This window comes from Dermacentor silvarum, chromosome 1 (assembly GCF_013339745.2).
Source record: "Dermacentor silvarum isolate Dsil-2018 chromosome 1, BIME_Dsil_1.4, whole genome shotgun sequence".
NCBI classification, from domain to species: Eukaryota; Metazoa; Arthropoda; class Arachnida; order Ixodida; family Ixodidae; genus Dermacentor; species Dermacentor silvarum.
In genome coordinates this window covers 118,476,054-118,502,823 of record NC_051154.1, presented here as the reverse complement: position 1 = coordinate 118,502,823, position 26,770 = coordinate 118,476,054, and the positions used below count along the sequence as shown (strand labels likewise).

General features: G+C 45.1%; 1 protein-coding gene across 3 annotated transcripts in view; it reads right to left on the bottom strand.

Moving 5' to 3' along the window:
• LOC119435887 (diphosphomevalonate decarboxylase-like) overlaps positions 1 to 26,770 on the bottom strand; it is a 104,276-nt gene that overhangs the window by 19,442 nt on the left and 58,064 nt on the right. For 2 of the 3 annotated variants that reach the window (XR_007468474.1, XM_037702589.2), the window contains exons 9-11: positions 21,426 to 21,548; positions 20,107 to 20,265; positions 6,165 to 6,230 (exon numbers count right to left, since the gene is read on the bottom strand). Coding sequence is in view for 2 of the 3 variants with exons in the window: in XM_037702589.2 (XP_037558517.1) it covers positions 6,165 to 6,230; positions 20,107 to 20,265; positions 21,426 to 21,548 (348 nt within the window). In the remaining variant the exon portion in view is untranslated. Of the gene's footprint in view, positions 1 to 6,164; positions 6,231 to 8,811; positions 8,962 to 20,106; positions 20,266 to 21,425; positions 21,549 to 26,770 lie in introns of those variants that run through there. The other variant, XM_049672888.1, reaches the window with a different exon arrangement.

The following is a 26,770-nucleotide window of genomic DNA, read 5'->3' as shown; positions in this document are numbered from 1 at the left end:
TTCGTTCCAGCTTCTGTCCTTCTATTCTGGCTTTGTACCGTTTAAACGTTTCGGAATAGTGCGATGAGCTGGACACTAGTTGAAAATGTGCGCCCAGGAGGTTCGCTTGGTCTTCCAAGCTGTCGCCCTGTGTGCTTACCAAAGGGAGTGAATATGTTTGTCGTCCTCTTACCTTATTTACCCTGTTCCAGACTTTGGATTCATCTGTATACGAGTTTATACCTGATAAAAACTTCTGCCAGCTCTCTCTTCTGGCCTGTCGGCGCGTTCTCCTGCCTTCGGACTTTACCTTCTTAAAATTCATAAGATTCTCCGCAGTAGGAGAATCACGTAACAACCCCCACGCTTTGTTCTGTTTCTTACGAGCGTTCCTACATTCGTCGTTCCACCATGGGACACGGCGTTTGCATGCCACACCACTTATTTCGGATATGGATTTAGAGGCGGCATCAATTATGAAGGTAGTGAAATACTCAACAGCAGCATCAATTCCTAACGAAGAGATGTCAGCCCAGGAGATGCTACTAGTAAGAGTGCTAAATTTCTCCCAATCGGCTGTACCAACCTTCCATCGAGGGGCTTGTGGTGAAGACTCATTTACTTTGGTTGCTGTAAGTAGTATTGGGAAATGATCGCTCCCGTAAGGATTTTTGATAACTTCCCATTTAAGTTCAGAAAATAGAGACGGGGAAGCTATGCTAAGGTCAATAGAAGAAAAGGTTCTGTTTGCGATACAGTAAAACGTAGGTTCCTTCTTATTCAGGAGACACGCGCCAGAGGAGAAAAGAAATTGTTCAACAAGACGACCTCGCGCATCGATACGAGAGTCGCCCCACAGACTACTGTGCGCATTGAGATCGCCAAGAACAAGATAAGGTTCTGGCAATTCGTCTATAAAGGACTGAAATTCATGTTTGTGTAAGTGGTAATGTGGGGGTATGTAAAGCGAGCAAATGGTTATCAGTTTGTTTAGAAGAACAAGTCGAACTGCCACTGCTTCAAGGGGCGTTTGTAGCTGCAAACGTTGACATGCTATGTTTTTGTGAATCACAATGGCAACGCCTCCTGATGATGCAATAGCATCATCGCGATCTTTACGAAACGTAACATACTGTCGGAGAAAGTTCGTATGTTTTGATTTTAAGTGCGTTTCCTGTACACACAGCACTTTCGGATTGTGTTGGTAAAGAAGTTCTTGGATATCGTCGAGGTTCCTAAGAAGGCCTCTTACGTTCCACTGCATAATTTTCGTGTCCATAATGAAGTTAAATTGGTGCTGTGTGTACGAAACGAAACGTGTTTTAGCCTACAGAGCCGTTTGCGGCCCTGTAATTTTGGTTTTGTCTTTTCTAGAGCGGTCCAAAGAATTTGGCCGCTCTTTAGGTGCTGGCTGCACCACTTTGCTTGGAGTAGTGTCCATAGCCTCTTGCGAAGCGCTGGACACTCGCTCTAACGAGCGATGTGTACAACTACAGAGAAGGGCCGTCCGTATAAGTAGGGTCTGAATTTTCCAACGACCTAAACGAGGGCCAAAGACTCATGCTCTGTAATAGAATAAATGCGCTGAGTGGCTGATAGGAGGCGGCTAGCATAGGCGATGACACAGTCATGGCCACGTTTGGCATTGGGCTGCTACTGCACCTACTACATGGCTGCTTGCATCCGTAATGACCTCTGTAAGCGGAAGCCGGGTCAACGTGGGCAAGTATTGGAGGAGTTGTAAGCAGGCTGATAAGGTGCAAGAACGCAGAAGCCTTTTCCAGGCCTCATGAAAAAGGCACGTCTTGCCTCACTAAGTGGCCTCACTATGGCCGCAAAGTTCTTCATGAAGCGGCAGAAGTATGAACATAGCCCTAGAAAGCTGCGGACATCCTTTGCAGATAGAGGAACAGGGAAGTTCTTGACTGCGCAGATTTTTCCAGGGTCTAGTTGGACACCATTAGCGTCTACAAGATGGCCAAGCACTGTGATTTGGCGGCGGCAGAAGTGACATTTGGACGAGTTCAGTTGCAGTACGGCCCGACGAAAAACGTTGAGCACGGCTAAGAGGACTCTATAAGAGTCTCAAAACTTGGTGAAAAAACGATGACGTCCAAGTAGCATAAACATGAGGACCGTTTGGAGCCTATGAGCAGAGAGTCCACCACACGCTCAAAGGTGGCCGGAGCGTTACAAAGTCCAAATGGCATGACCTTGAATTGGTAAAGGCTATCAGGTGTTACAAATGCCATCTTTTTACGGTCCGTATTGTCCACAGCAATCTGCCAGTACCAAGAGCGCAAATCGATGGAGAAGAAATATCAAGCACCATGCAGGCAGTCAAGAGCATCATCAATGCATGGCAGAGGGTACACGTCCTTTTTCATAATTCTGTTAAGGTGCCAATAATCCACACAGAATCGCCATGTGCTGTCTTTCTTTTTGACCAACACGACAGATGATGCCCAGGGACTGCAAGATGGCTCGATAATGCTCTTCGCAAGCATCTTGTCAACTTTACTATGAATAATTTGACGCACAGGTACAGACAGCCGATATGGGCCGCCGATGAATAGGAAGCGCATCGCCAGTATTTAGGCGACGAGTCACGCCTCTGGCTTGGCCCAAGGGATGGACGCTAATGTCGAAAATGTCAAAGTAGGAAAGCAGAACGTGGTGGAGTTCTTCAGTCTGCTGAGGTGGTAAGTCAGCAGCGATCATTGACTTAATGGCGCTGTCAGGGCAAGAATTGCACTGCTGATGAGCTGGGGATGATTCGTCTGCACGGTGAACTCCCAACGACGTGCCTATTCGTTTTCATTGTCACTGTGTCGGCCACATCTCCCGCCACTGCCGAAGTTTCTGGAGTTCTACAGCACAGACAAATTACTTGAATGCACTTGCCCACTATTGCTCGTATATTATGTAGCTGGACATCGGAGCTAGGAGCTGAGGAAACGAAGTACATACCCAAATTGGTGATCTCCTGTCGGACGACGGCTTGGATAAGGGGTACAGGAACCGAAGGCAGGCCGAAGCATTTAGGTTCCAGGGTAGTTGGAGCAGCCGCCTCAAGTTCACGCCGAATGATATGCGCAACATTATCGCAGGTGCTCGCTGGGCGAAAGAGATCATCCCACGATATTGCCGCCGTCTGACAGGTTCCCGTTGGGCCCAGGCTGCGACAGGAGGCCGTTGACGGTATTGTGGCGACGGCAGGGAAGACAAGGGACGGTAAACAGCGTCTGCATGGCTGTATGTGTTCGGCTGGTACGGCGGCTCAGACGGCGACGGACGGCGGACCGCGTCTGCGTAGCTATATGGATTCGGCTGGTATGACAGCTCGGTACGAGGCTCGGAAGGGGCAAGCACCTGTCGGAGTTCCTGTCGTACCACTTCAGCGACGGAGGCAACCGGGAACTCGGGCGGCGGTGTGAGCCTAGCGTTCTCCTTCGCAATTTCCTCGCGCACAATCTGGCGTATCAACTGGCGCAAGCAGGATTCATCGCCCGTAACCAGTGCTGCGGATCCTGTCGGTGCCCCGGCAATCAGACGATCGTACTGTTGGTACCGCTGCTGCAGCGCCCGCTCGATTGCTGTGGCCTCTTTAATGAACTCGTCCACTGTTGTCGGTGGATTGCGCACCAGGCCAGCGAACAGCTGCTCCTTGACACCACGCATGAGATGGCTGAGCTTTTTAGCCTCTGGCATGTTGGGATCTGCGCGGCGAAACAAACGCGCCATGTCTTCGGCAAACATGGCGACACCTTCATTTGGCTTTTGGATGCGCGTATCGAGAAGGCGCAGTGCGTTTTCACGTCGATTTGTGTCCCCGAATGTGTCGAGAAACCGACGCGAAAAGTCCTCCCATGTTGTCAGACTTCCCTCGCGGTTTTCAAACCACGTCTTTGCACTTTTTTCGAGTGCGAAATAGACGTTGAAAAGCTTCTGGTCGGGGCGCCAGTGATTCGATCTCGCTACCCGTTCATATTTCTCCAGCAAGTCCAACGCATCTTCATGCGCGTCACCGTGAAATGGTTCAGGAATCCGAAGGTTTTGAACGGTTACCTGAGTTGGGCTGCTTGGAAGTGCCATTGCTGGAGCTGGGGTGGCGGCCGTTGATGAAGACGATGTTTGCAAGACGCCAAATTCGGGGCTCAAACCTTGCAGGCGGCGGCTCGTGCGGTGAACAGGCGTCTCGACGCGTGGGTGTCTTGTGGGGCTCGATGCAGGGCTGCTCGTAGGAGTGCCGATCATGAGGCGACGGTACCCAGCACCTCCACCAGTGTCGCGATGCACAAATCTCAGGAGCTTTATTATAGAAGCACCGCGCCGTACTCGGGAGAAGGAACCAGAGAGGCGCCAACAACAAGAATCTCTTCTTCTTCTCTAGATGCCCTCCGGAATCTCGAGCAGCCCGGTCGTCGTCTTTGTCGGCGCCAGGGTGCACTTGTGCACGAATACCGACGCGGCAATATCACTGCGGTATTCAGCAGGCGCTAAAAATGATGTGCAATGCGTCGGCTTTTGGCTTGTTCCAGCTGGCGGCATTCTTTAATGATTGTGTCAACAGTCGTACCGTTCGTAAACACAAGCAAGCTGAAGGCATCATCGGCAATACCTTTAATGACATGCTCAACTTTGTCTGCTACAGCCATGTCCGCCACAGCCATGTTTTCGTCAGCTTTGAGGCAAAGAGCCACGATGTCTTTGTATGTAGGTTTCATATGGCTCTGTTGACGTCTGCGCACGAGTACATAATTTCAAATAAGTCGCGAATCTTCGGATTGAAGCTGTCCCAGCTTGTGAGCTCATGTTCATGGGTTTTAAACCATACTCGAGGCATCCCACCAAGGTAAAAGATAATGTTCGCGAGCATTGTAGTAGGCATGAAAGAACTTTATGCACACAAGACAAGGTTAAGACACACGAGCGCACAGTCACTCGTCTTGTGTACATAGAGTTCTTTCATGTCTTACCAACATGCCCAAACAGTCACCTTAGTGAATTATAGTAGGTCCCACTTGTTGGCAGTGCTGATGCGTTCGTAGAGGTTCAACCAGTCATTGACATCGGTATCGTCCAGGCCTGAGAAGACGCCAGGATCTTTGGGGGCGGAAAGCGTGACAAAATCATTGTGGTAGGTAGGGCAGCCGGTGTAGTTGAGACCAGAGGCCATGGTTCCTCGAGTGAGCGTCCGCTGGGGAGCTCCGTGGCAAGGACAGGGATCGCAAACCACCCCCAAATATGTTATGTATAAAGATACACAGGAATGACCATATGCAGATATATTTACAAGCACATATGTATGCAGCTCTGACCAGAACAAATGCCCGTGCCAGGCTATAACGTCATCCTCAACGTATCTTCATGACATGCCTACTGTCGGTCGATGAAAGAACTGTTCGGTAGCATTACCACTGGCGGCAGAAGCACCGTCCTGGAGCTTCTTTCATGCCGTCGACGCGGCATGAAACCCTTCTCCGGCTCTCTAGTTCAACAAAATGATAGTTTTGCCGATTCAAATGTGCTTTTTCCTATCGCCCGGTAAATTGAAAAATTTTGAGCTCTCTTCCATGTAAGAAAAATCTATCGGCGACTGTACTTATTTGCATAAAATGTTGAATTCTAATATAAATAAATTTCGATATAATGAAGCAAATGCAGATATTACCAACTTCATTACATTGTGGTTTAACTATACAACGCACTCCAGGCTGTCACTGTGCTGCCTCTCCCACTTTTCTGACGCACATGTAAAGCTTGGCAAAAAGATAAAATCACTTATGTGCACTAAGCATGCAAAATTTAAAGCATAATTGAATAGCCTCCAGTACGTAAACTATGCTATCATGCTATACCAAAACTCACTTTCTGCAAAGTTCTTTTGTGGAATAGTAACATTATTATTCTTAACCCAGCTTTTACGCTAACATTAACTTAAACTGTCTAATGAGCCTCCTTCAAAGAGACCAACTGCAGAAGCAACAAATGAACTAAAGAGGAGCCAATGGACAACATAATAGTATACTTCTTACAATACGCTGATACCACGTGCAAGGAATGACCATTGATGATGAGGTCTGCACATGTGAAACATCAAGACGCTCGTGTTTGTTCACTGTGTTATGGCCTTTTATCGAAGTGTGCAGCCATATTACATTATCAAGGCAGAATGTTCTCACATGCGTGATGATAGCAAACTTGATGGCATCTCGTTGTGGATTGATGGCCATGTACTCCACAAGCTCCTGAAAGTAAAGAGAATAAAATTTGCTTCTACAAGAAAAGATATGCTGCAATGTGATACAAAAGTAGGTCCTTCATTTATTTTGATATACACAGCCTCACAATATAATTTGGTTTAAGGAGTGACTACAAGAAGAGGTGGGCGAATATCAACTTTTTCGAATACGAATCAAATAGCAATAGTATCGAATATCGAATAGAGTATTCAAGCACAGATGCATATATTTACAGCAGGAATATTTATTTTGGTACAACTATGTACCACTCCTGCACTGACTAGTGCATGAAAGACGGCTATAAGGGCCAAAGGATCAGTTTTAAACATAAGATCACTAATTGTCATTGAAAAAACTATGAATAGCCTTTCAACAACTTTAGAGCCTGGTTAGGAACAAGTTCTACAAAAAAGAATGGCTGCTGTATGAGTAGCTTAAAAATGCTAAATAAATGGTTGCTGAAAAAAGATTAGAAGTTGTAGAAAAAGAAAGAAAGAAGAAAAAAAAGGTTCCGACAAATTTGTGTGCCGCAGACACACGTAAAAGGGCTGGTTGCAAGGCAAACATCACATGTTGCAGTGCAAAAGATAAAACTGCTACATGACTAGACTGCCAAAAACACAAAATGACACACTACAAGGAAAAGTCATGTTATGCAGGGTGCCACTGCGAAACCGAAAACAAAGCTTGCATTACTACTTGCATTACTTGTTCCTGCATTGCTCTGAAAACTTTTTTCATTCACCCCTGATAACTTGCGATACTTTGTTTAGCAGACAAAGAACACTAACCAGACTACCATTCAGTCGTTCCTAATATTTGGTTAGTTTCGGATATTCGAAAATACCAAATAGTTCCTTTTTGAATACGAATAGGAATAGTTAGTGCGTAGTATAAGATTCATATCTGAAACTTTGAATAATCAGCCACACCAAATTACAAGTAATTACAGTAAAAATACTTTCAAGAACAAAGAGATACACAGAAGAAAACCTTCCTATAAAACAGTCAAACCTGAATAAAATGTAATGGGTTGTAAAAAAGTAACGGAATAACAAATTAATCACAATTTCGAAAAATTTCATTTTAACAGAGCAAACATTTTTTTAAAAATGAATATAACGAACCTTTCCAAGTTCAAAATAAACATTTATAGTTATCATTCTGCGTCGATTAGGCCAAAATCGGAGTGTGCGATGCTGCTTGTCAAATCAGCACTTGAAAATTCCTATGAGCAGTTTGCTACCTGGCAACATGCCAAACCGGCTGTGCTCCTTAGTAGGTGGTTGCACACGCACTTTACTCATTGCCACCTAGCACTGCATTCTGCCCGTGCCCTCTCCTCGCACACTCTCCAGCGCTCTGGCGCACACTTCACGCTAACCCTTAATCAGATAAGCGCGTGGCTTCTGGTACGAAGGCACATGCGGGACACGTTGAACCTTCTAACCGCAGCCACAAGAATTTAGTGCACATGCGTGGCCAAGTGATAGTATTTTAACAATCTATTTCATTATCCGTTCTCTTTGATCTTCGTCATTTGCTCTAAAGAGGCGCACTGCTGTTATTGCCTGGATCAGCCACTCAACACAACGAATGATAAGAATGGAAAATAAATGTATCGTTACAAACTACAAATGCTCATGGTTTCAGCGACTGCTCGGCTTATCAGCATTTCTTAAAAATACCAGCGGAGCACTACTAGCCCCCCGTTCACCACAATCTCCATCACTGGGCGCCGGTGTAAATAAATGTTTTTTGTTGCTCATAAGTGTCCGCTTGCTTACGGTGACGAGCATCATGCAAAGTTGCAGGCTCGAAATGCTTCGCTTGCATGCTCACAAAGCACAAGACCTGTTATGTGGTACATGACCATGCACAGTGTGCAATGACGGCGAAGATTAATTAGTGTCCGAGAGCTAGATTAGAGAAAATGGTCATCTCGTTGACGTATACGCAGTATAAAATCTTTCAAAATCCTTCAACAGTGTGCGAAGTTTTTGCATTGGCTTGCCCATTGGTTACTAAAAGCAGATTCCCGGCTTTCCTGGCAGCCAATGTCAGCCATGGGGGTTGAAAATCATAATGAAGTACAATTCCCACATCAAATGTGTGTTATAGCCAGGTTTCACTGTAAACGCAAGATTTCATTCGTTTAGGCCAACAGAAAATGCAAAGACAACGATATCAACAGACTACTAGTCCTAGAACTTAGGGTGCCTCACGCAACTTATCATAAGGTTTAAAAATGTATCAATTTGCAGCACAATGATAAAACCGAGGTTATATTTTTGGCCATTATTTGAAGCAAATCAGACAATTTTTTGTATTCTGCCCAATTAAAAAATATTTAGAAAGAAACATTAAACCAATTTCAAAAGTATTGTACTTAAATAAAACTGGCAATAAAAAGGTTGCAGACCACACTAAAAAAGTCTGGATCAGCTGCTTGCTTGCAGAAAACACCACCACACTACCACTGCTGCCAACAGAGCGCCCGCACATGTGTAATTTCCAACTTGACCTCTGTTGACTAAGGCTGATAACACTGACAGTGTGATAAGAGTGGGTTCACTGTCATAAACATCAGGCTCGCATAGCTTCAACGAAATGGACATTTAATCAAAGTGTTTCTCCTACATACAGGTGTAGTGTGATAGTGAATAAAACTTGTCATGTTTGGCATTGATTCCATCAAAATAACTTGGCTGTTGGGCCTAGCAGCCAAATTATACTCCTAGGTATGAAAGAGAAACAAAAATTATCCTCTAGAAGATATGCAGGTAGTTCCACCATCTCAACACTAATACAAAGCTATTGTGAAAAAATCGAACAAACTAGATGTCGACACTTGAGTGTGTTTAGTACACATGCATTATGAATTCATTTCAATTCATTAAGAAAGATGACACCACAAGCACTTACTGGCAACCAAAATTTTATTGAAGAACGCACCTACTATCCAAAGAGCACTAAACACTTTTTCAACATGGTAAGAAAATGTTTAAATCTATAGATGATGCTGCTGTAAACATGTCATGTCCATTTCAATCTGACGCTGTGGTCCTGTCAAAGTTATGTGTATTCCAATAAGCGAAAACGTCCAGTAATTCGTACGCACAAACATTTGCGACAGTTAATTCGAACATACCGCACTCAACAATGTTATAATCACTGTGCCAAATCACACAATGGCACCTCCGCCCAGCATTGCTCCGACCCCGCCATAAAGCTTTTAAAAGCTTAGAAGAGACCCCTCAACACCGCGCGCGAAAGAAAACAATAAACAGTGGCCGAAATTTCACCCTCTCTCGAATGACAAGGTCGCTGTTTCTGCGTCGCGCCAGAACACACGTGTATGTGCCTACGTCTCAGACACGCGGAGAAAATGGCAGTGAACCCTTCTCCTTTCTGCTTCCTCTACTTTCGGGTCATGTGTTGACCTTGAACGCTGCATCTGCGGCGTAAAGAGAAGCAGCGGCGGGGGCCCAGTCCGGCCAACGTTCGCTTCTCGATAACGGCAGAAAACAAGACTTCAGGGAGCGGGCTAAGCTGGCGCCGGGCCGGCGGCGGGCACACATGGAGACAGTTGAAGGTGAGGGATAATTACTCTGTTTAGCGCAAAACAACGAACACAAGAAAGACGACATGACAACCCACTCACCATTTCCATGGGGTCCCTCCGCACATTGACAACAGCGAATCACAGAAAAGTGGAATTGGCCTGCCGTCTTTCTTGTGTCCGTTGTTTTGCACTAAACAAAGTAATTATGTATTCGCACCAACTAGCCCGCCAACGCATTGTGCTAAAGGTGAGGGAGTTACGAGGGAGTTGACAGGGAGGGCGAGCGGAGCTAACGAAGCCACTGCCACGGAAGCGGTGGAGTTGCTGAGGCCAAATCTACTTCCCTCTTGCCCTCCTCCCTCACCTTCGACGGCCTCCGCATGTGGGTGCGCACGCGCCGCCGTGCTGGCACCCGCTTAGGCCGCTCCCTGAAGTTTCGTTTTCTGCCGTTATCGGGAAGCAAGCGTTGGCCGGCATGGGCAGTTTCGTGGCCCTCCCTCGCTGTGTACTTGCATGCCGCGATATTTCACAACTCTCACCATTTATGCAACATGCCATGGTGCACGAATACTTGAAGTCCTTTTTTTTAAAACAAATTTTCGTGCCCCTTCGAGTCCAAAATATCTAGATTTGACTGTACATTGACATGACTATTTTACTTAGGTAAAATTAGGTTTTAAATGCATGGATCCCTGTGGGGATTTCAAGGGAAATTTCATATAATTTGTTATAGCCATTACTTTGTTATATTCAGTCTTGTTAAAATGAGGATCCAGTGTACCTGGCTTAACCTGCAGTCTGTTGTTCCATGTGATGGTCATCTTAGAGGCCGACTGCAACAATACAGTAGGCTTTCAATAATTAAAACTCGAGGGGACCCCAGACCCCAGGATTTTGTTTGAATTATCAAAAGTTGGAATTATCAAGAGTTCTCATAAATATGACTTGGGGCAACATACCAACTTGCGTTGTAATGAAACATGCACAATATTCAATAATACATTCGAACCCATTTATAACAAACTCGATAGTTCCATGAAAAGTTGTTATATCAGTAGTTCGTTATATATGCACTCGCCCTTAACTCTTTCCCTACCATGGGGAAAATAGGTGTTTTTTGTATGTTACGGGAGATGTTTTTTTCTGAAGGAACCACTGCACTCAATATTTAATGTAATACATAAGCAGAAAGCAAAATGAATGCACTTTTCACCCATGAAAATTTTATTAACGAGATGTCATAAAAATATATAAATTGTTAAAATCAAGATTGTGCAATAAAATTGAAAAAAAATTTGTAAAGACACGCTTGTATCTACTAAGAAGAAAATGTTACAAAAATTATGAGATATACAAAATGTATTGCCGTCTATTAGGCACTATCTCCTAAAGAATAAAAAATTTTCACTGAACAGGTACTTCGCTACAAAAATTGAACTGCAAGCACTACAGTTGGGCGTGCCGCGGGCTGCGGCCGCCGATGTTGAGGGCTGGCTTGCGTCGTCGTCGCTTTCAGACTCAAAGTCCAACGAAAAGTCAGCGTCCTCTGACTCGCTGTTATTCGATGTATCAATAAGATCAGCCGCAGAGGCAGCAGAATCGCAATGTCGGCGATCTCCTGAAGCAAGCACGCGCGCGCGCGCCGTTTCCGCAGCCAGACCTTTTTGCGTTCTGCTTTGATGATCGCGAAACTTCAGAGCACGTTTAAAAATCACTGCTTTGCGAGAAAAAAGCGAACTGCTTAGAAAACAAAAATATGGTTTCTCCTCTTTCACGTCCGATGGCGCAGTGTGTCCGTGAGCATCGCGGAAGGTCTCGAAAGCGGCGTTTCACACCATTGATAGCGGGCGACCATTTTTTCGTTCTCTTTTGATGATTGCAAAGCTTCGGAGCGAGTTTAAAAATCACCGCCTAGCGGGAAAAAGCGAACTGGTTAGAAAACTAAAATATAGTTCCCCTTCACGTCCGATAGCGCAGTATGTCCATGAGTGGCGCGGAAGATCTCGAAAGTGGCATTTCAAACTATCGATAGAGGGCTAACCATGCCCAATGGGCGCAGTACGGAAAGAGTTAAAAACGCTTAAAAATTAACTGCCCGTAAGCTGGCATCAGCAGTTACAATTCGGCAGCACTTTGGTTCGAAAACCAAATTTTCAGTGGTCATTTTTGTTCCAGGTGTGTACGCGCACCTAGCTGCAAACTTCGGTTAGAAAAGTCCATCTAAAGAACGAAGTGCGACAGTATACAAAGCAGAGCCGGCACTAATTCTAAGACCTCTTGTGATGAAAGGTTATAAGTCTCCCTCTGCGATATGCACTGAAAACTCTTTATCGGCACGCCGTTGTTGCGATGCTGTCTTGTCTTGGGTCATGACGATTGCACCCAGTTTGCATCACGTCGGTAGCACGTCGCCATCAAAATAGCCTGTCCACCCCAACCTACACCTAGCATCTTTACTGGAAGGGGGGTTCCTTGATACTTCATGAAGGTTAGCAGGGTTCCCTGGGACCAACATGCTTGAGAACCCCTGCTCTACAGGGATGTGTATATTTCGCGTAAAATGATAGCACAAAATTTTGTGCTTAATGTTGCACTATTCTTGCTCAAATTTTCTACAAAGGAGGGTTGCCGCTTGTTCCACAGGGGCTGGCAACATGCGGTAACCCTCTCTAAACGGCTGCTTTCTGCAGCTACCGGCAGGCAATGACAAGTTTATGCTAATGCAGTTGCGGCAGCAGCTTGCATCCCCATAAACGAAGGCAACTTTGCATTTTCGTTTGAACCCTTTGAGGGTCAAAGACGTAAATACTATATGGCACTGCAAACGAGTCCCAAATGCTCGATGCCACATATTTACGATGCCGTCTGAATGTTTGAAAAACGTGCCAATTTTTCAACTCACTATTGCCCAGCAAGTGCTGCCACCCTATGTGGATACATAGTCTTGCTCCTTAGTCTCATGTTTTTAATTTCACGGCTTGTCGCCAGCGCGCTGCGATTAGTTTTGTTTTTGTCTTGTGGGCCGTTTCCATTTGTCGTGCTCATAAAAAATCATGTCCATCTGGTTTCTAACCTCTGCAAGGGTCACTGCTAGATGCTCACTCATGTATCGCTCACAGGCGGGCCCTGGTATATAAAAACGATGCCACCACATGTTAACGATGCTGCTATGCCAGCATTTATTTTCTTGAGACTCCCGAAAACTGATTGCCCCTCACTGGCATGGGATGGAATGAAGGATTACTGCAAGTTTCTGACTCCTTCAGTTTTTCTGATGAGTGCACAACCGCCGAGTTTTCTTACGTGTGCTCACAGACACGGTTTGATTCTGCTATGGACGCGAGTGCTGGTTGCTCTTCTGCAAGTGAGTCGAGTAGCGATGATGATGATGATGTGTGGTGTTTTATGGCGCAAGGGCCAGTTATGGCCAAAGGGCGCCATGCCAGTGTTTGTGAGTGTGCAGTGGAGCGATGAATTCTGAGAAGTAGATGAAGCATGGCTGTAAAGGGGCCTAAAAATAATCGCTGTAAAGTGCGTAAAATATACATGTACTAAAATCATGGCAATGACTAATGAGGTGTACTATGAAATGAATGCATTGAGAAAGAATGACAGGATATTTAAAATATTTAAGATGCAGTACTTGGCAAGAAGCAGTACTGCCTAAACAGAGCCCTTGAACCACAAGGGCCTGGAGGCATGTGCTATAAAAGTACTATCACAGCAGCATCCTCTGGATAGAGGATGCGCTACGAACTTATTGGGCTAATAACATGCAGGACCACATCGTTCAAGAAATCGACGACTGCTTTGGCTTTAAAGAGCGGTTCTGCACCAAAAAACATAATGGGATGAAGGGGAACATGACACCGGTACACTTGTGGAAAATATTTATTTCTCTCTGTTTCGGCTTCCCGACACTCCACGAGGATATGGAGGACGGTCAGCCTCTCACCACATCTACGACAGGTTGGTGGTTCATCACCAGTAAGCAAAAAATTGTGGGTGCCATATGTATGTCCTATTCTTATACGACAGAACAGGACATCAATTCGTCGTGTTTTCGTAGCTGAGGGCCAGAAACCTAACTGTGGTTTAAGCATGTGAAGTTTATTATTTGTTTCAGCGTCCCACAAGCATTGCCAGTGGCTTCGCAGTTTCTTTCACAAGAAAGGTTTCAAGTCTGTTGCAGGAACAGCTACTGTATGATTACTAGTGTGCAATGTAGCTGATGTGGCCATTTGGTCTGCTCGCACATTACCCTCAATGCCTCTATGGCCTGGCACCCAGCATATAATGACATACTGGTTTGATATATACGCTCTGCATAGAGTGGAATAGAGCTCAATGAGTACAGGATTTTTGTGTTTGCAGAGTGACATCAGGGCTTTCACAATGCTTAGAGAGTCTGTAAATATAACTGTTTTTTGAAGTTTTGTTTTCGTTATATGATTCACAGCCGACAATAGTGCATAGGCCTCAGCCGTAAAGATACTTGTTTCTGGGTGGAGTACACCGGATTCCGAGAAAGATGGGCCGACGGCTGCATAAGAAACCCCAGCACGTGACCTAGAAGCGTCTGTGTAAAACTCTGCTCACGAGTACTTGGAATGAAGCTCTAGGAAATGCGTTTTAATGTGTGCCTCTGGAGCGTCTTTTGTGACCTCTACGAACGATGTGTCACACTCTATGATCTGCCACTGCCACGGCGGTAAGAGTTTAGCAGGAGCCATAGGACGATGTTCAAGCACTGGCACACCCATTTCCTCACTAAGATTCCTTACACGTAAAGAGAACGGTTTCCTTGCTGCAGGTCGGTTATGGAAGAGTGCAGCAGCGGTCATATCGTTTATGGTGGAATAAGAAGGATGTTCATTGTTTGCTTGTACTGTCAGAAAATACGTGAAACTGCTATATGAACGCTGCAGATGGAGTGACCACTGGTTCGACTCTACATAGAGGCTCTGGATAGGGCTTGTTCGGAAAGCACCGGTCGCCAGGCGGATACCCAGATGGTGAACGGGGTCTAGTATTTTTAATGCACTTGGCGTTGCGGAGTTATAAATTATAGCTCCGTAATCAAAGTGCGAGCGGACAAGACTGTTGTACAAGTTTAGGAGGCATTTTCGATCACTACCCCATATTGTGTGCGAGAGAATTTTTAAAAGGTTCATAGTCTTCAGATATTTAAGATGGGAGATGAAGGTAAGCTTAGAGTCCAGAATTATGCCCAGGAATTTGTGTTCACTGCTCATGGATAGTTCCTCTCGATTGATCGTGAGATTTGGCACCAGTGTCACGCCTCTTTTGTTTGAGAAGAGTATGCATGTACTTTTCTGTGTGTTTATTTTGAACCCATTTACATCCGCCCATTTAGACAATTTGTTTAATCCAAGCTGCACCTGTCGTTCACAGATAGCAATGTTACATGATTTGAAACCTATCTGTACATCATCGACATACACTGAATAAAACATGCTGCGTGGAATGACTGTATGCAGGGAGTTCATTTTTACAATAAAGAGTGTGCAACTAAGTACACCCCCTTGCGGCACGTCAGCCTCCTGGGTGAATGTTCTAGATAAAACATTGCCCACTCTTATGCGAAACGTGCGGTTAAACAAGTAGCTTTTGACTGTGTTTAGCATATTTCCGTGGACCCCCATCGCAGAAAGATCTCGCAGAATCCCGAAGCGCCATGTCGTGTCGTACGCTTTCTCTAAATTTAGAAATACAGAAAGTAAAAACTGTTTATGAATAAACGCATCTCTGATGTTTGCTTCGATGCGAACAAGGTGGTCTATTGTCGACCTACCTTCTCGGAAGCCACACTGGAAGGGGTCTAGTATTTTGTTATTTTCTAGGAAACTGATTAAACGCCGGTTTATCATTTTTTCATACAGCTTGCACAGGCAGCTTGTTAGAGCTGCTGGCCTGTAGCTGCTGGCTAAGGACGGGTCTTTGCCTTGTTTAAGTATCGGGATGACTATGGCTTCTTTCCACGAGGACGAGAGACACCCAGTCGCCCACATGGCATTAAATAGAGATAAGAGTGTTTTCAGTGTTTCAGGGTGTAGGTATCTAACCATTTCATACATAATACGATCGCCACCTGGCGCCGAATTGTTGCAACATGTGAGAGATGCTTTAAGTTCGGCTAAGCTAAATGGTCGATTGGAAGCCTCACTCGAAGAACCTTTGCGGTTAAGGGGCTGCCGCTCTTCGCATTCTTTGAACTTCAGGGAAGTTTCTGTATAGTGCGATTCACTTGATACATATTTAAAGTGTCCACCTAGACAATCCGCCTGGTCTTCCAGGCTATCACCTTGGCTAATTACTAAGGGAAGGGGATGTGACTCCCGGCCTATTAGTTTATTTACCCTATTCCAGACTTTTGTTTCGTCGGTGTATGAATTTATACTGGAAATGTACCTTTCCCAACTCTCTCTCTTTGCACATCGACGTGTTCTTCTGCCCTGTGACTGTTTGTTTAAAATTTATCAGGTTTTCAGCTGTTGGGGAGTTGCGAAACAATCCCCAGGCTTTGTTTTGCTTTTTACGTGCTTTTTGGCATTCATCATTCCACCAAGGCAGGCGACGTTTATTAGCCAGTCCATTAGTTTGTTGTACGCACCTTTCAGCAGCGTCAATGATAAAACTTGTTATATACGCCACAGCATCGTCTATGTTAAAAGAGGCAATATCATACCGGCTTAAATATGTTAGTTCTCGGAAAAGGTGCCAGTTAGCTGAGTCAACCTTCCATCGGGGAACGTGTGGCAAGCATCCATCTTGTTTTGATAAGCGTAGGATAATTGGGAAGTGGTCGCTCCCAAAAGGGTTCTTCAGAACGCACCACTCCAGGTAGGGCATTAGTGTACTCGATACTATAGTTAGGTCAATGGACGAGTATGTGTTATACGCCACGCTGTAGTATGTTGGCTCTTTCTTGTTAAGTATACATGCTCGTGAGGAAAAGAGAAAGTTTTCAATTAGGCGACCTCTCACATCGCAACGAGAGTCTCCCCATAAGGTGTTATGTGCATTTAAATCTCCCGCAACTATGTATGGAGCCGGAAGTTCATCTATGTAGTTTTGAAATTCCGTTTTATTAAGTGAATAGCTGGGAGGGATGTATATAGAACTAATAGTGATTAGCTTGTCAAACAACACCCCTCGGACAGCAACTGCCTCTAGGGGCGTACGAAGTTTTAATTCCCGGCAGGCAACACCTCTGTCTACTCTGATAGCCACACCACCAGATGACACAACAGTGTCATCGCGGTCTTTGCAAAAAATAGCATATTGTCTGAGAAAATTTGTTTGTGTACATTTGAGGTGCGTTTCTTGAACACACAGCACCTTAGGGTTAAACCTGTGTAGGATGTCTTTAACGTCATTGAGGTTGTGAAGGAGTCCTCTGATGTTCCACTGTATTATTTGTGTATTCATCGTGGGAATGTTTTTTGTGCTGTGTGTTTAAGAAATAGCAGTTACTTCACAGAGCCCTTGTCGGGCCCTGTGATGCGGGCTTTTTCTTGTTTGGAGCGATCGCGAGATTCACCGCGCTCCTTAGGCGCTGGTGGCGCCGTCTGGCTGGTTGTTGTGTCCATGGCCTCTTGCGGGGCGCTGGGCATGCGCTCTTGCAAGCGGTTTGTTTTACGTGCGGGCCTCGTCTCGATGGACGAGATCCCTGAGGTCACCAGCCCAAAGGTCAATGGCCCCTTGTTCTGAAGTGGCGGAGCAGCGCTAGCTGCAGCCGCCGAGGGGGCGGATGGCGTCGCTGGCAGCTCACTGCGTGTGAGCCGGACAGCCGCCGGAAACCGTTGTGTCGCTGCCCCCTGACGCGCCACATCGGCAAAGGTGTTTTTGGGCAGGTATGATACCCGCCTACGTGCCTCCTTGAATGATATGTTCTCCTTTACTTTGATTGATACGATTTCTTTTTCTCTTTTCCAGGTAGGGCACGACCGCGAGTGTGCGGCGTGTTCCCCATCACAGTTCACACAGTGGAGAGAAATTTCACATGATTCAGAGAGATGTTCGTTCGCACTGCATTTCGCACAAGTCTGACGGCCTCGGCAGTTCTGTGAACTGTGGCTAAATCTTTGGCATTTGAAGCAACGGAGAGGGTTGGGGATGTACGGCCTTACTCTGATTTTAATGTAACCTCCCTCAATGGCTTCTGGCAGCATACTGGAACCGAATCTGAGTATTAGATGCTTAGTGTCAATTTCTTTACCATCACGCCTTATTCTGATTCGTTTTACATTGATTACGTTTTGTTCTTTCCATTCTTTTAGAAGTTCAGCTTCGGTCAGTTCCATGAGATCATCATTGGAAATCACACCGCGGATGGTGTTCATGGTGCGGTGTGGGGTCACTGAAACGGGTATGTCCCCGAGAGACATTAGGTTACATAGTTTTTCATGTTGCTTTTTGTCATGAAGTTCCACAAGTAGGTCGCCACTTGCTAGTCTGGTTGCCTTATAGCCTGGGCCAATTGTCTGAGTTAGACTTTTGCAAACGAGGAAAGGCGAGATCATTCTCGTTGTCTTCCAGGGTTTCTCACAGTGTGTTACTTGATATCGGGGGAAATTCGCAGTATTACGACCAAAAAATTTAAATACTTCTTCGGTGTGCCCTCGTTTCTGAGGGTGATCAGAGAGTTTAGGAAAGGATCTATCCATTAAGATTTGCAGTTTTCGGCAGTAACGCCAGCCGCCCACCGTGGAGCCCAACAAGGGGACGCCACAGGTCCTATAGAAAACAAGTCCTGCGGACGCCAACTGTACGTTACCACTATAGCCAAATATGTACAGCCAAGGTTGGTTGTACCACACAAGGTTAGCCCTTGCTGCCAGGAAGATCGAGTCGAGTAGTGATTCCTTCAATGTGGACTACTGCTCAAGTGCCCGAATCGGAATATGTCTATTTCAGTGTATCTATTTTTTTATTGTTATTATAAGTATTTATGCAAGCCCATCTGTATTCATGAATAAACAATGCATGTTTACCTATACAAAATATTTTTTTGTCACTTTACAGTCGCTCTGAAAAAATGAAGGTAATTTTTTTTTTCTTCAAAATAAGTCACTTAGAAGATTTTATATTGGCAATAAAAAAAGTCACCCTGGGGGGTCGCATGTGGTTAAAAAAATTGACCCACAAAGGGTTAACAACTAGGCAATTAACTATGACAAATGTTACACTGAACATAGACTCTAAAATGCAATCTTTGTGCAAAATTTGAGCAAGAACAGTGCAGTGGTAAGCACAAAATCTTATTTAGAACACTTTATGCAAAATATGCATGTCCCTAAATATTTACAGAAAGATCGTCTCGCGTCACCTTGCTAGGCGCACAGTGCTGCAGAGTGGGAGTTATGTAGCCTTCATACGCACATACACATACGCAAATATGAAGGCTTGAGCATCGGATTTGATTGAACATCGTGCATGCCGCAGTAGACGACACGGTTGTTGCCACCCTGCACAGAGCGGCATGCAAGGAGACATCGAGGCACCCAAGCTCGCTGTTAACTTTTGTCTAGGGACCTTAGCTTGCTTTAGCTCTCTGCAAATCAGGGTGTCTGCTTCAAAAGTTTCCCACCTTCGAAATGTGTTGCCATCATGGTCGAAGCTCGTTAAGTTAGAAATCCTTTCAACATGAGTGCGGAATGTGGCATCCATCGCTTAGCCGATGTGCGCGCTGCCGATGTACTCGCACGATCGAACATACAGAAAACGTTTCGTTCGAGCCTCGAAAATTGTGTGATTGCCGTAGATAAGTGTGAAAGGAAATGTGCTATTCATGCCACTAGGTGAGAGAGAAGATGGCTGCACATAGCTATCAAAGACACTGTAGCACAGCAAAGGGATGAGACACTGAACTCAACCGTAAGTTGAGGGATAACCTCCGAGTTTAGGGCATTATAGCAACACCTCCTTTGGTCAAAAGCATCAAAATCGGAAGGACTGGCGTCTACATGAACATCCAAATTAAGTTTGAACTTTACGCCACGGTAACATTCAGTAGGTGGAGCATTTTGGGCGCCACCCCACTCCACCATAGCCTTCGCAGTGCAAGGGATTGAAAAAGGAGCGGGAGCACCACGAAGGGGATCAAAGGCAATCTTTGATTACAAATAACTTTGCTTCTGCTGAACAGATTGAAGTACTTTCTTGCTGCAAAGTATTTCTGAAATAGCGCATATTAAGGTCAAATGCATTTCTTTACTTCGATAAAAGATGAAAAGTGTTGTAGGGCCCCTTTAAAGAGCTAGCAAAGTCAAATGCGGTCCTACAAGGACTTACCTGTGACATCTTTCCAATAACTGCTGGTCTGCCCCGGAAAAAATCCACTTCTCTTGTACTTGTTGGAAAAGCATATTTAACAAGGGCAAGCACCTCAGGTAGTGATTCTTCCAACAAAAAAAGGCAGGCATTTGGACCAGCATCAAAAGAGTATGCCAGCTGCACAGAAGGAATGAATGAAAATGAGCAAAAATTGTTAGCAACGTGAAACAGTCAAAACGCTACAAAGTGTTTCATACTTTTATACATAACATTACAACATCACCATCTATAAAAAAGGCAAAAATTAACTTTTATACATCTCACATTAAAACATCACCATCTAAAAAAAAAAGCCAAAAATTACCTCTGGAACTGATATGGGAAGCTGCAAAAAAATTGTGATGTCGACTATATTTACCCCTTAATGGCCCAATGTCACAAAATCATGACAGCAATTTTAGGCCCCCTACGCATCCTCACTTTTATGGCAGTTTAGGAAATTAAACGTTCCAGGAAAGGGACACTTTCAAACATCTAAACAGTAAACGAGCCATATGAAAGGAGAGCGCACTTAAATTGTGGGGTTTAACGTCCCGAAACTGCACAGTGGGTTATGAGGGATGCTATATTGGACTCTGGTTTAATTTTGACCAATTCAGGTTCTTCAATGTGCACCCAAAATACAGTACACGAGCCCTTTTGTATTCCGAATACATCGAAATGTGACCGCTGTGCCCGGGAATCGAACCCGTGACCTCATTCTAGCGCAATGCCGTAGCCACTGAGACACCATGGTGGATAGAAAGGGGAGTGATCCCAACTTTCCTACAGCAGGCCTGGAATCAACCAAGTGCTCCACATTTTCCCAACATTGTAAGCCATAAAGCAAGGTAAGCTAATATCTAGAAAAAAATTTGTCATGGTCTTGCCTTCAAGATTACCTCTTGCCTTATAGACATCCAAGAAAAGGCAAATTTATGAAATGATGCATTGTTTTCAGGTAAATGCCAAAGTCCTGACGCTGGACATTTGCGTCATATGTACATTCCGTAGAATGTATGTATCTGTAGAATCATATATATATATATATATATATATATATATATGTAGAAAGTAACCACAAATAAATACTTGCACGTCTTTTGACAGGGAACTTGCACGTGCTGCTGTGCCGTCGACTTTTGACGCGAAACTCCAATTACAAGACGCACCTTCCCCACTGCCATGCTGCGCCGTCGGAGCACCTGTTCTTACACCGAGGTCCAAGCACCTCCTTACTTTAGCATAAAAGAGTGATTCAGATGATTGTGTGCTCCATGCACTAAAAAATGGCATACCTTGTTAGTGCCATAGAACCCATTGTAATGGTGAACCAGGCTGACAACATCCAAGGATGCAGAGGTCATATAATGGATAGGTGGATAACTATCCAGGCAGACTGCATGCAGCTGGTTACTTTCCTGAAAGAAAAAGTCCGAGGACACCTAAGCACTTCTTACGAGTTGTGAATGAGAAAGCATTAATGTCCAATTAAACACCGTTGAGAGGTCGTTCCGAGTCATGCGCTGCGAGTAATGTTTTCAAGTTTTGCAGATCTGCTGCTGTCTCACTGCATCGGATCAACGCATCGGCGCTTTGCGTTTCTGTGCTAAATGTTCACCATGTTCTTCGAGGCTCATCGCCGCCACTCGTCGCTCGCGTTCTGAGCCACACTTCACTGCATATCAAAGAGATTCTGCATCGAGTTGCCGTATCTGCTCCGTCGAGGCGCAATGGTGACGTGGCATCGCGACTCCCTTCACGCAACACCTGGCACGCGAGCGGGGCAGCAGGTGTCAGCGGGGCAGCGCGTGTCAACGGAGATTCGCCTGCTCCACTCCGTTGACACGCGCTCGTGATGTGGCGTCGCAGCCAATGGGAATTAAGGTGCCATTTCGCTGCTACAGACGCCGCCGGCTATTTCGCACAATGGGCCATTAGATGCTTTTGCATCAAAAAGAAAAGCATTAACATACAGAATATTTAGCAAGGAGGACATAACTGATTGAGCAGATTAGTGCGAGAACTTTAATTACTGAAAAACTAGTAAAACACTTCAGGCTTTCAGAGTTATGAAAAAAACTGAATTTTGATGTGGGGCCGCATGACCGTGACACGAGTACATACACAGAAAAAAAGTATTAGAAGGTCAAGGCATTCGTCGTGGCTACAAACTCCTTGCACAGTCTGCTCATCAAACTGAGGTTCCTAATGAAAATGTTAAACTGCTCTTATTAAGTAGTTGAAATGATGCAACTGCAACAACCCCTTTCCACAGACGTTGACTGCATGCTTGACATTGTAGGTGGAGAGAACCACTGTAAAGTCATTAATAGCTTCCGAGAGTACTACACTGCTATTACAGGAAAGTAGAGCCGTGCTGTGCAGCGAAACATTCCTCACGACTTGCACTATACCAATAAGTCATTTTAGTATCGCACTCAGAACTTAAGCACAGAACTTGCAAAGGGGCTGCGTTGCCCCTTTGCAAAAGCACAAAGGGGCAACAGCCAGCAGCATTGACATGTATGGGCAGTTGTTTCCACCATTTTAACAATGAAGCATTACACTGCCTTGCTGCCAAGGCAGTGTCATCACGTGTACGCCGTTGAAATAGTTGAGCCTCTAGTTTTCTGGAGGATGCATGTCCGAGATTAGTTCGTCCTTTCACATGCTGTGCTAGATTTACCAGCTTTTATTGGATCTAGTGCAGATGTTAAAAGGTCATTTTTTATGTTTTGTTCCGTAAATTAAAAGGAGTGTCATATTTACTGACCCTAACAGTGGCAAATATGCATGCATATATTAGAGTAAATGTTGACTGGAAGTTAATCTTCCTGCGGCTTACTGCCTTTTCTTATTTTTGCAAAATTGACTATTTTTGAGGTGTGAGTAAAACTAAAAGGTGAATAACACCGAAAAACTCAATTTCATTGCGCTATAAAAGAAAGCTTCGATAAACTGGGAAAAACACCCTCCAATTTTGCCACAAGAAAAACTCTGAAAAAGCAGAATATTAGTTGTGAGGAAAATCTTAGTGGAGGGATTTAGATTCATTTTGACCAGCACTTTACCGTGCACCCAAAGCACAGTGCATGAGCATTTTTTAATTTCACCCTTATCAAAATTCAGCCACCTCAGCCAGGAATCAAACCCATGACCTCACGTGCCATAGCCACTAAGCCACCACGGCAGGTTTAAAATGAATTTTGATAGTACTTTTCCCTGGGTGCCCCTCACAATAAAAGGAGTCCCGTTTCATGCAACCTTTTTTGGGTGCATATGTAACTGCACAGAAGTTCCGTGAAGATCTTGACATGACCATGAAGGAAATGACAAAGCCATCACATTTTATTTAAAAAAAAAAAAGAAACAATAATAATGCACTTAATGCATCTTTTCGGAAGCTTTTAACACCTATGCTGCAGCAAATCTTCTACCAAGAAAATTACTTTTTTTTGCAGTTCAAACATCCAGAACAGTTAAAAGGAGCAAGATCTGGTTGACATGACAGATGGCTTGTGTAAAGAAATTCGAAATTATACAAAACAGCCCCGTTCTTGCAAGCCCTGTGAGCATGTATTTTTCTCTTAAAGAAAACGCATCTTGCAAGAGCTTTCCTAGTTGTTTTCAGTTCAACAGCTCTTATAATTTGCAGAGCTGCTAAAGATAGTAAAAAAGAAAGAAAAGAAAAAAAGAAGAAAGAAAACATATCTTACCGAATATTTTGAGTTAATAACCTCTCCCCCCTACCCTTCTCCGACTGTTTTTTTTTTTTTTCGTGCAGATAAAGTGTGCTGTGACATTTCAAAGAACTTTGAGACTCTTGCTTCCTTTCACAAGAGCAGGGAAGCAACTGGCATAATGCTGTTTGTTTCATTGCCTGATCATGGCATGAATACGAAGAGCTTAGCGCGTGGTGATGAAGGCCTCTCGGTCTCAAAATTCTTACTAACATTTCGCACCTCATTCCTTAACACTTTAATATGAGAGGCACTGTAGCTTGCCGTTTTCATTATGCTATGATAGATGTTTTTTGTTTTCTGAAAGAAGGAGAAATCAATTAGCTGAAGTTGACCGAACAACAATTCAAAGTTTTGCTGTAATGGCCCTGTATATTATTTCGAAGAAAGATTAAAAATGTTAAATATCCACATGCCACCACCCAGAGACAGCGCAATATTGTTACAGTGCAACCGAGAGTGGCGCCAGTCAGAAAAAGACGATTTGACGTGTAGAGGTGGAATCGGGCTCAACAGCCATCTTGTTTATGTATCGTTGCCATTCTTGTAAGTATTGTAAATACATCTTTATCTGCGACTTCCACATCGTAACAAATTGGCGGAGGTGCTGGGTACCCACGAGAGAGAACGGAGCTCCGCAGTAGTCGTCACCTCGGACTGGACAACATGACAGACGAACCAGGACCCGAAATGGCGCAGCTCACATCAACGCCTACGACCCCGACAGTTGTCCTGGCTCCGCTGAGGGATCCAGGAACGTTCTATGGCACTGACCTCCTAGACGTAGAAGACTGGATTGCCATGTATGAGCATGTAAGTGCCCACAACAAATGGGATCCGACGATTATGCTGGCTAATTTGGTGTTCTACCTACAAGTCACGGTGAAGGCGTGATACAACCATGAGGAAGAGCTTAACGACTGGGACAAATGCAAGCAGAAGCCAAGGGACTTGTTCGGCCGTCCCACTGAGCGGAAGAGTGCTGCTAAAAAAGAACTAGCGACCCGCGTCCAAACGTCCACAGAATCATATGTCTCTTACATCCAGGATGCGCTACCACTGTGCCGTAAGGCCAACCGCGATATGGCTGAGTCAGACAAGGTTGGTCATGTGCTGTAGGGGATCGCTGACGATGCGTCAAGCTGCTCATATGCAAAACTTGTGAGACAGTTCAAGACATCATCAAAGAGTGTCAGCGCTTTGAGCCGGCCAAGAGCCGCCGCACTGGAACGCCGTTTGCACGTTTGCCAAACACAGGTGCGACATCCTCTTGTGACGACAGGCTAGGAATGCAGTGACCGTGATCATCAACCAACATGACGCGAATAGTGCTGCAAGAACTTGAAGCCATGGCTCCTACAGCCCCCTTTACTCACCCAGTGAGCCGAACAACTTGCCTACAGTGCCATTTCCGCGCACAACTCGATAATCTTGGAGTTTGTTCTGTATGTGCCGTTTTGCCTTCACAGCTGTCCAATGCTCCCTGTCCATCCAATCGTCAGCGGTATACTGCACGCTACCAAAATCCGGCCGAGTGGCGAACTACAGCCAATCGGCCAATCTGTTTTGTCTGCCAGTGTATCGGTCATGTTGCTCGCCATTGTAATAACCACACAATAAGAAGGATGGCAGTTGGCGCTTTTGTGTCTATTACCGACACATCAACAAAATCACGCGCAAGGATGTCTACCCCTTGCCGCGTATTGATGACTCTTTGGACTGCTTGCCCGGTGCGCCAAGTACTTTTCATCCATAGATCTTCGATCAGGCTATTGACAAATCTCAGTAGATGGCATGGACCGCGAGAAAACTGCCTCCATAACACCTGACAACCTCTATGAATTCAAAGTTATGCCGTTCGGTCTTTGTGATGCCCCAGCAACTTTCGAAAGAATGATGGACTGCTTACTTCGCAGCCATAAATGGTCTACATGCCTGTGTTACGTAGACGATGTGATATTCACCAACTTTCGCGAGTCATGTAACCCGTCTGTCGGCCATGCTTGCTGTTTTTTGATGCGCTGGCCTGCAATTGAACTCATCCAAGTGCCACTTTTGACATCGTCCAATTACTGTTCTTGGCCATCTTGTCAGTGCTGCTGGCGCTCAACCCGACCTGACAAGCTTGAGACTCTCCAGATCTTTCTTGTTCCATATTCCACCGCAGACGTAAGTAGCTTTGTCAGTCTCTGCTCTTACCTCCGTCGCTACATCAAGAATTTTGCCGACACCGCTCGCTCACTTACCGACTTACTTAAAAAGGATGTTGCTTTCACATAGGGCCTTACTCAGACCAAAGCCTTCTCCGCCCTCGTACACTTGCTAATGGTTCCCCCATTACTGGCTCATTATCATCCATCCGCTCCCACTTCTTCCTCTTTTCTGGGGTTTTACATGCCAAAACCAGTTCCGATTAGGAGTCATGCCATAGTGGAGGGCTACGGATTATTTCTGACCACCTGGGGTTCTTTAACGTGCGCTACAACGCAATGAACTTCACACAGATGCCAGTGGCCATGGAATTGGGGCTGTAATCGTTCAATGGCAGCGTAACGCAGGAACTCGTGATTGCATTTGCCAGCCCCCTCCTCTCAACCGCCGAGAGGAATTTTTAAATTACTGAACCGGAGTGCCTGGTGTTAGTTTGGGCAGTAGCCAAATTCCGCCCCTACTTGTACAGCCGTACATTTTCTGTGGTTACCGATCACCACGTCTTGTGCTGGCTCTCGTCACTTAAATACCCCACTAGACGCGTGGGTAGATGGGTGCTACGGCTCCAAGAAAATTCATTTGTTGTCTTATACAAGTCAGGCCGCTTGCACAAGGATGCCGACTGCCTCTCCCGTCATCCTGTCGACCGCCCTGAATATGATGCGCATGGCACAGATGCTTGCGTCCTG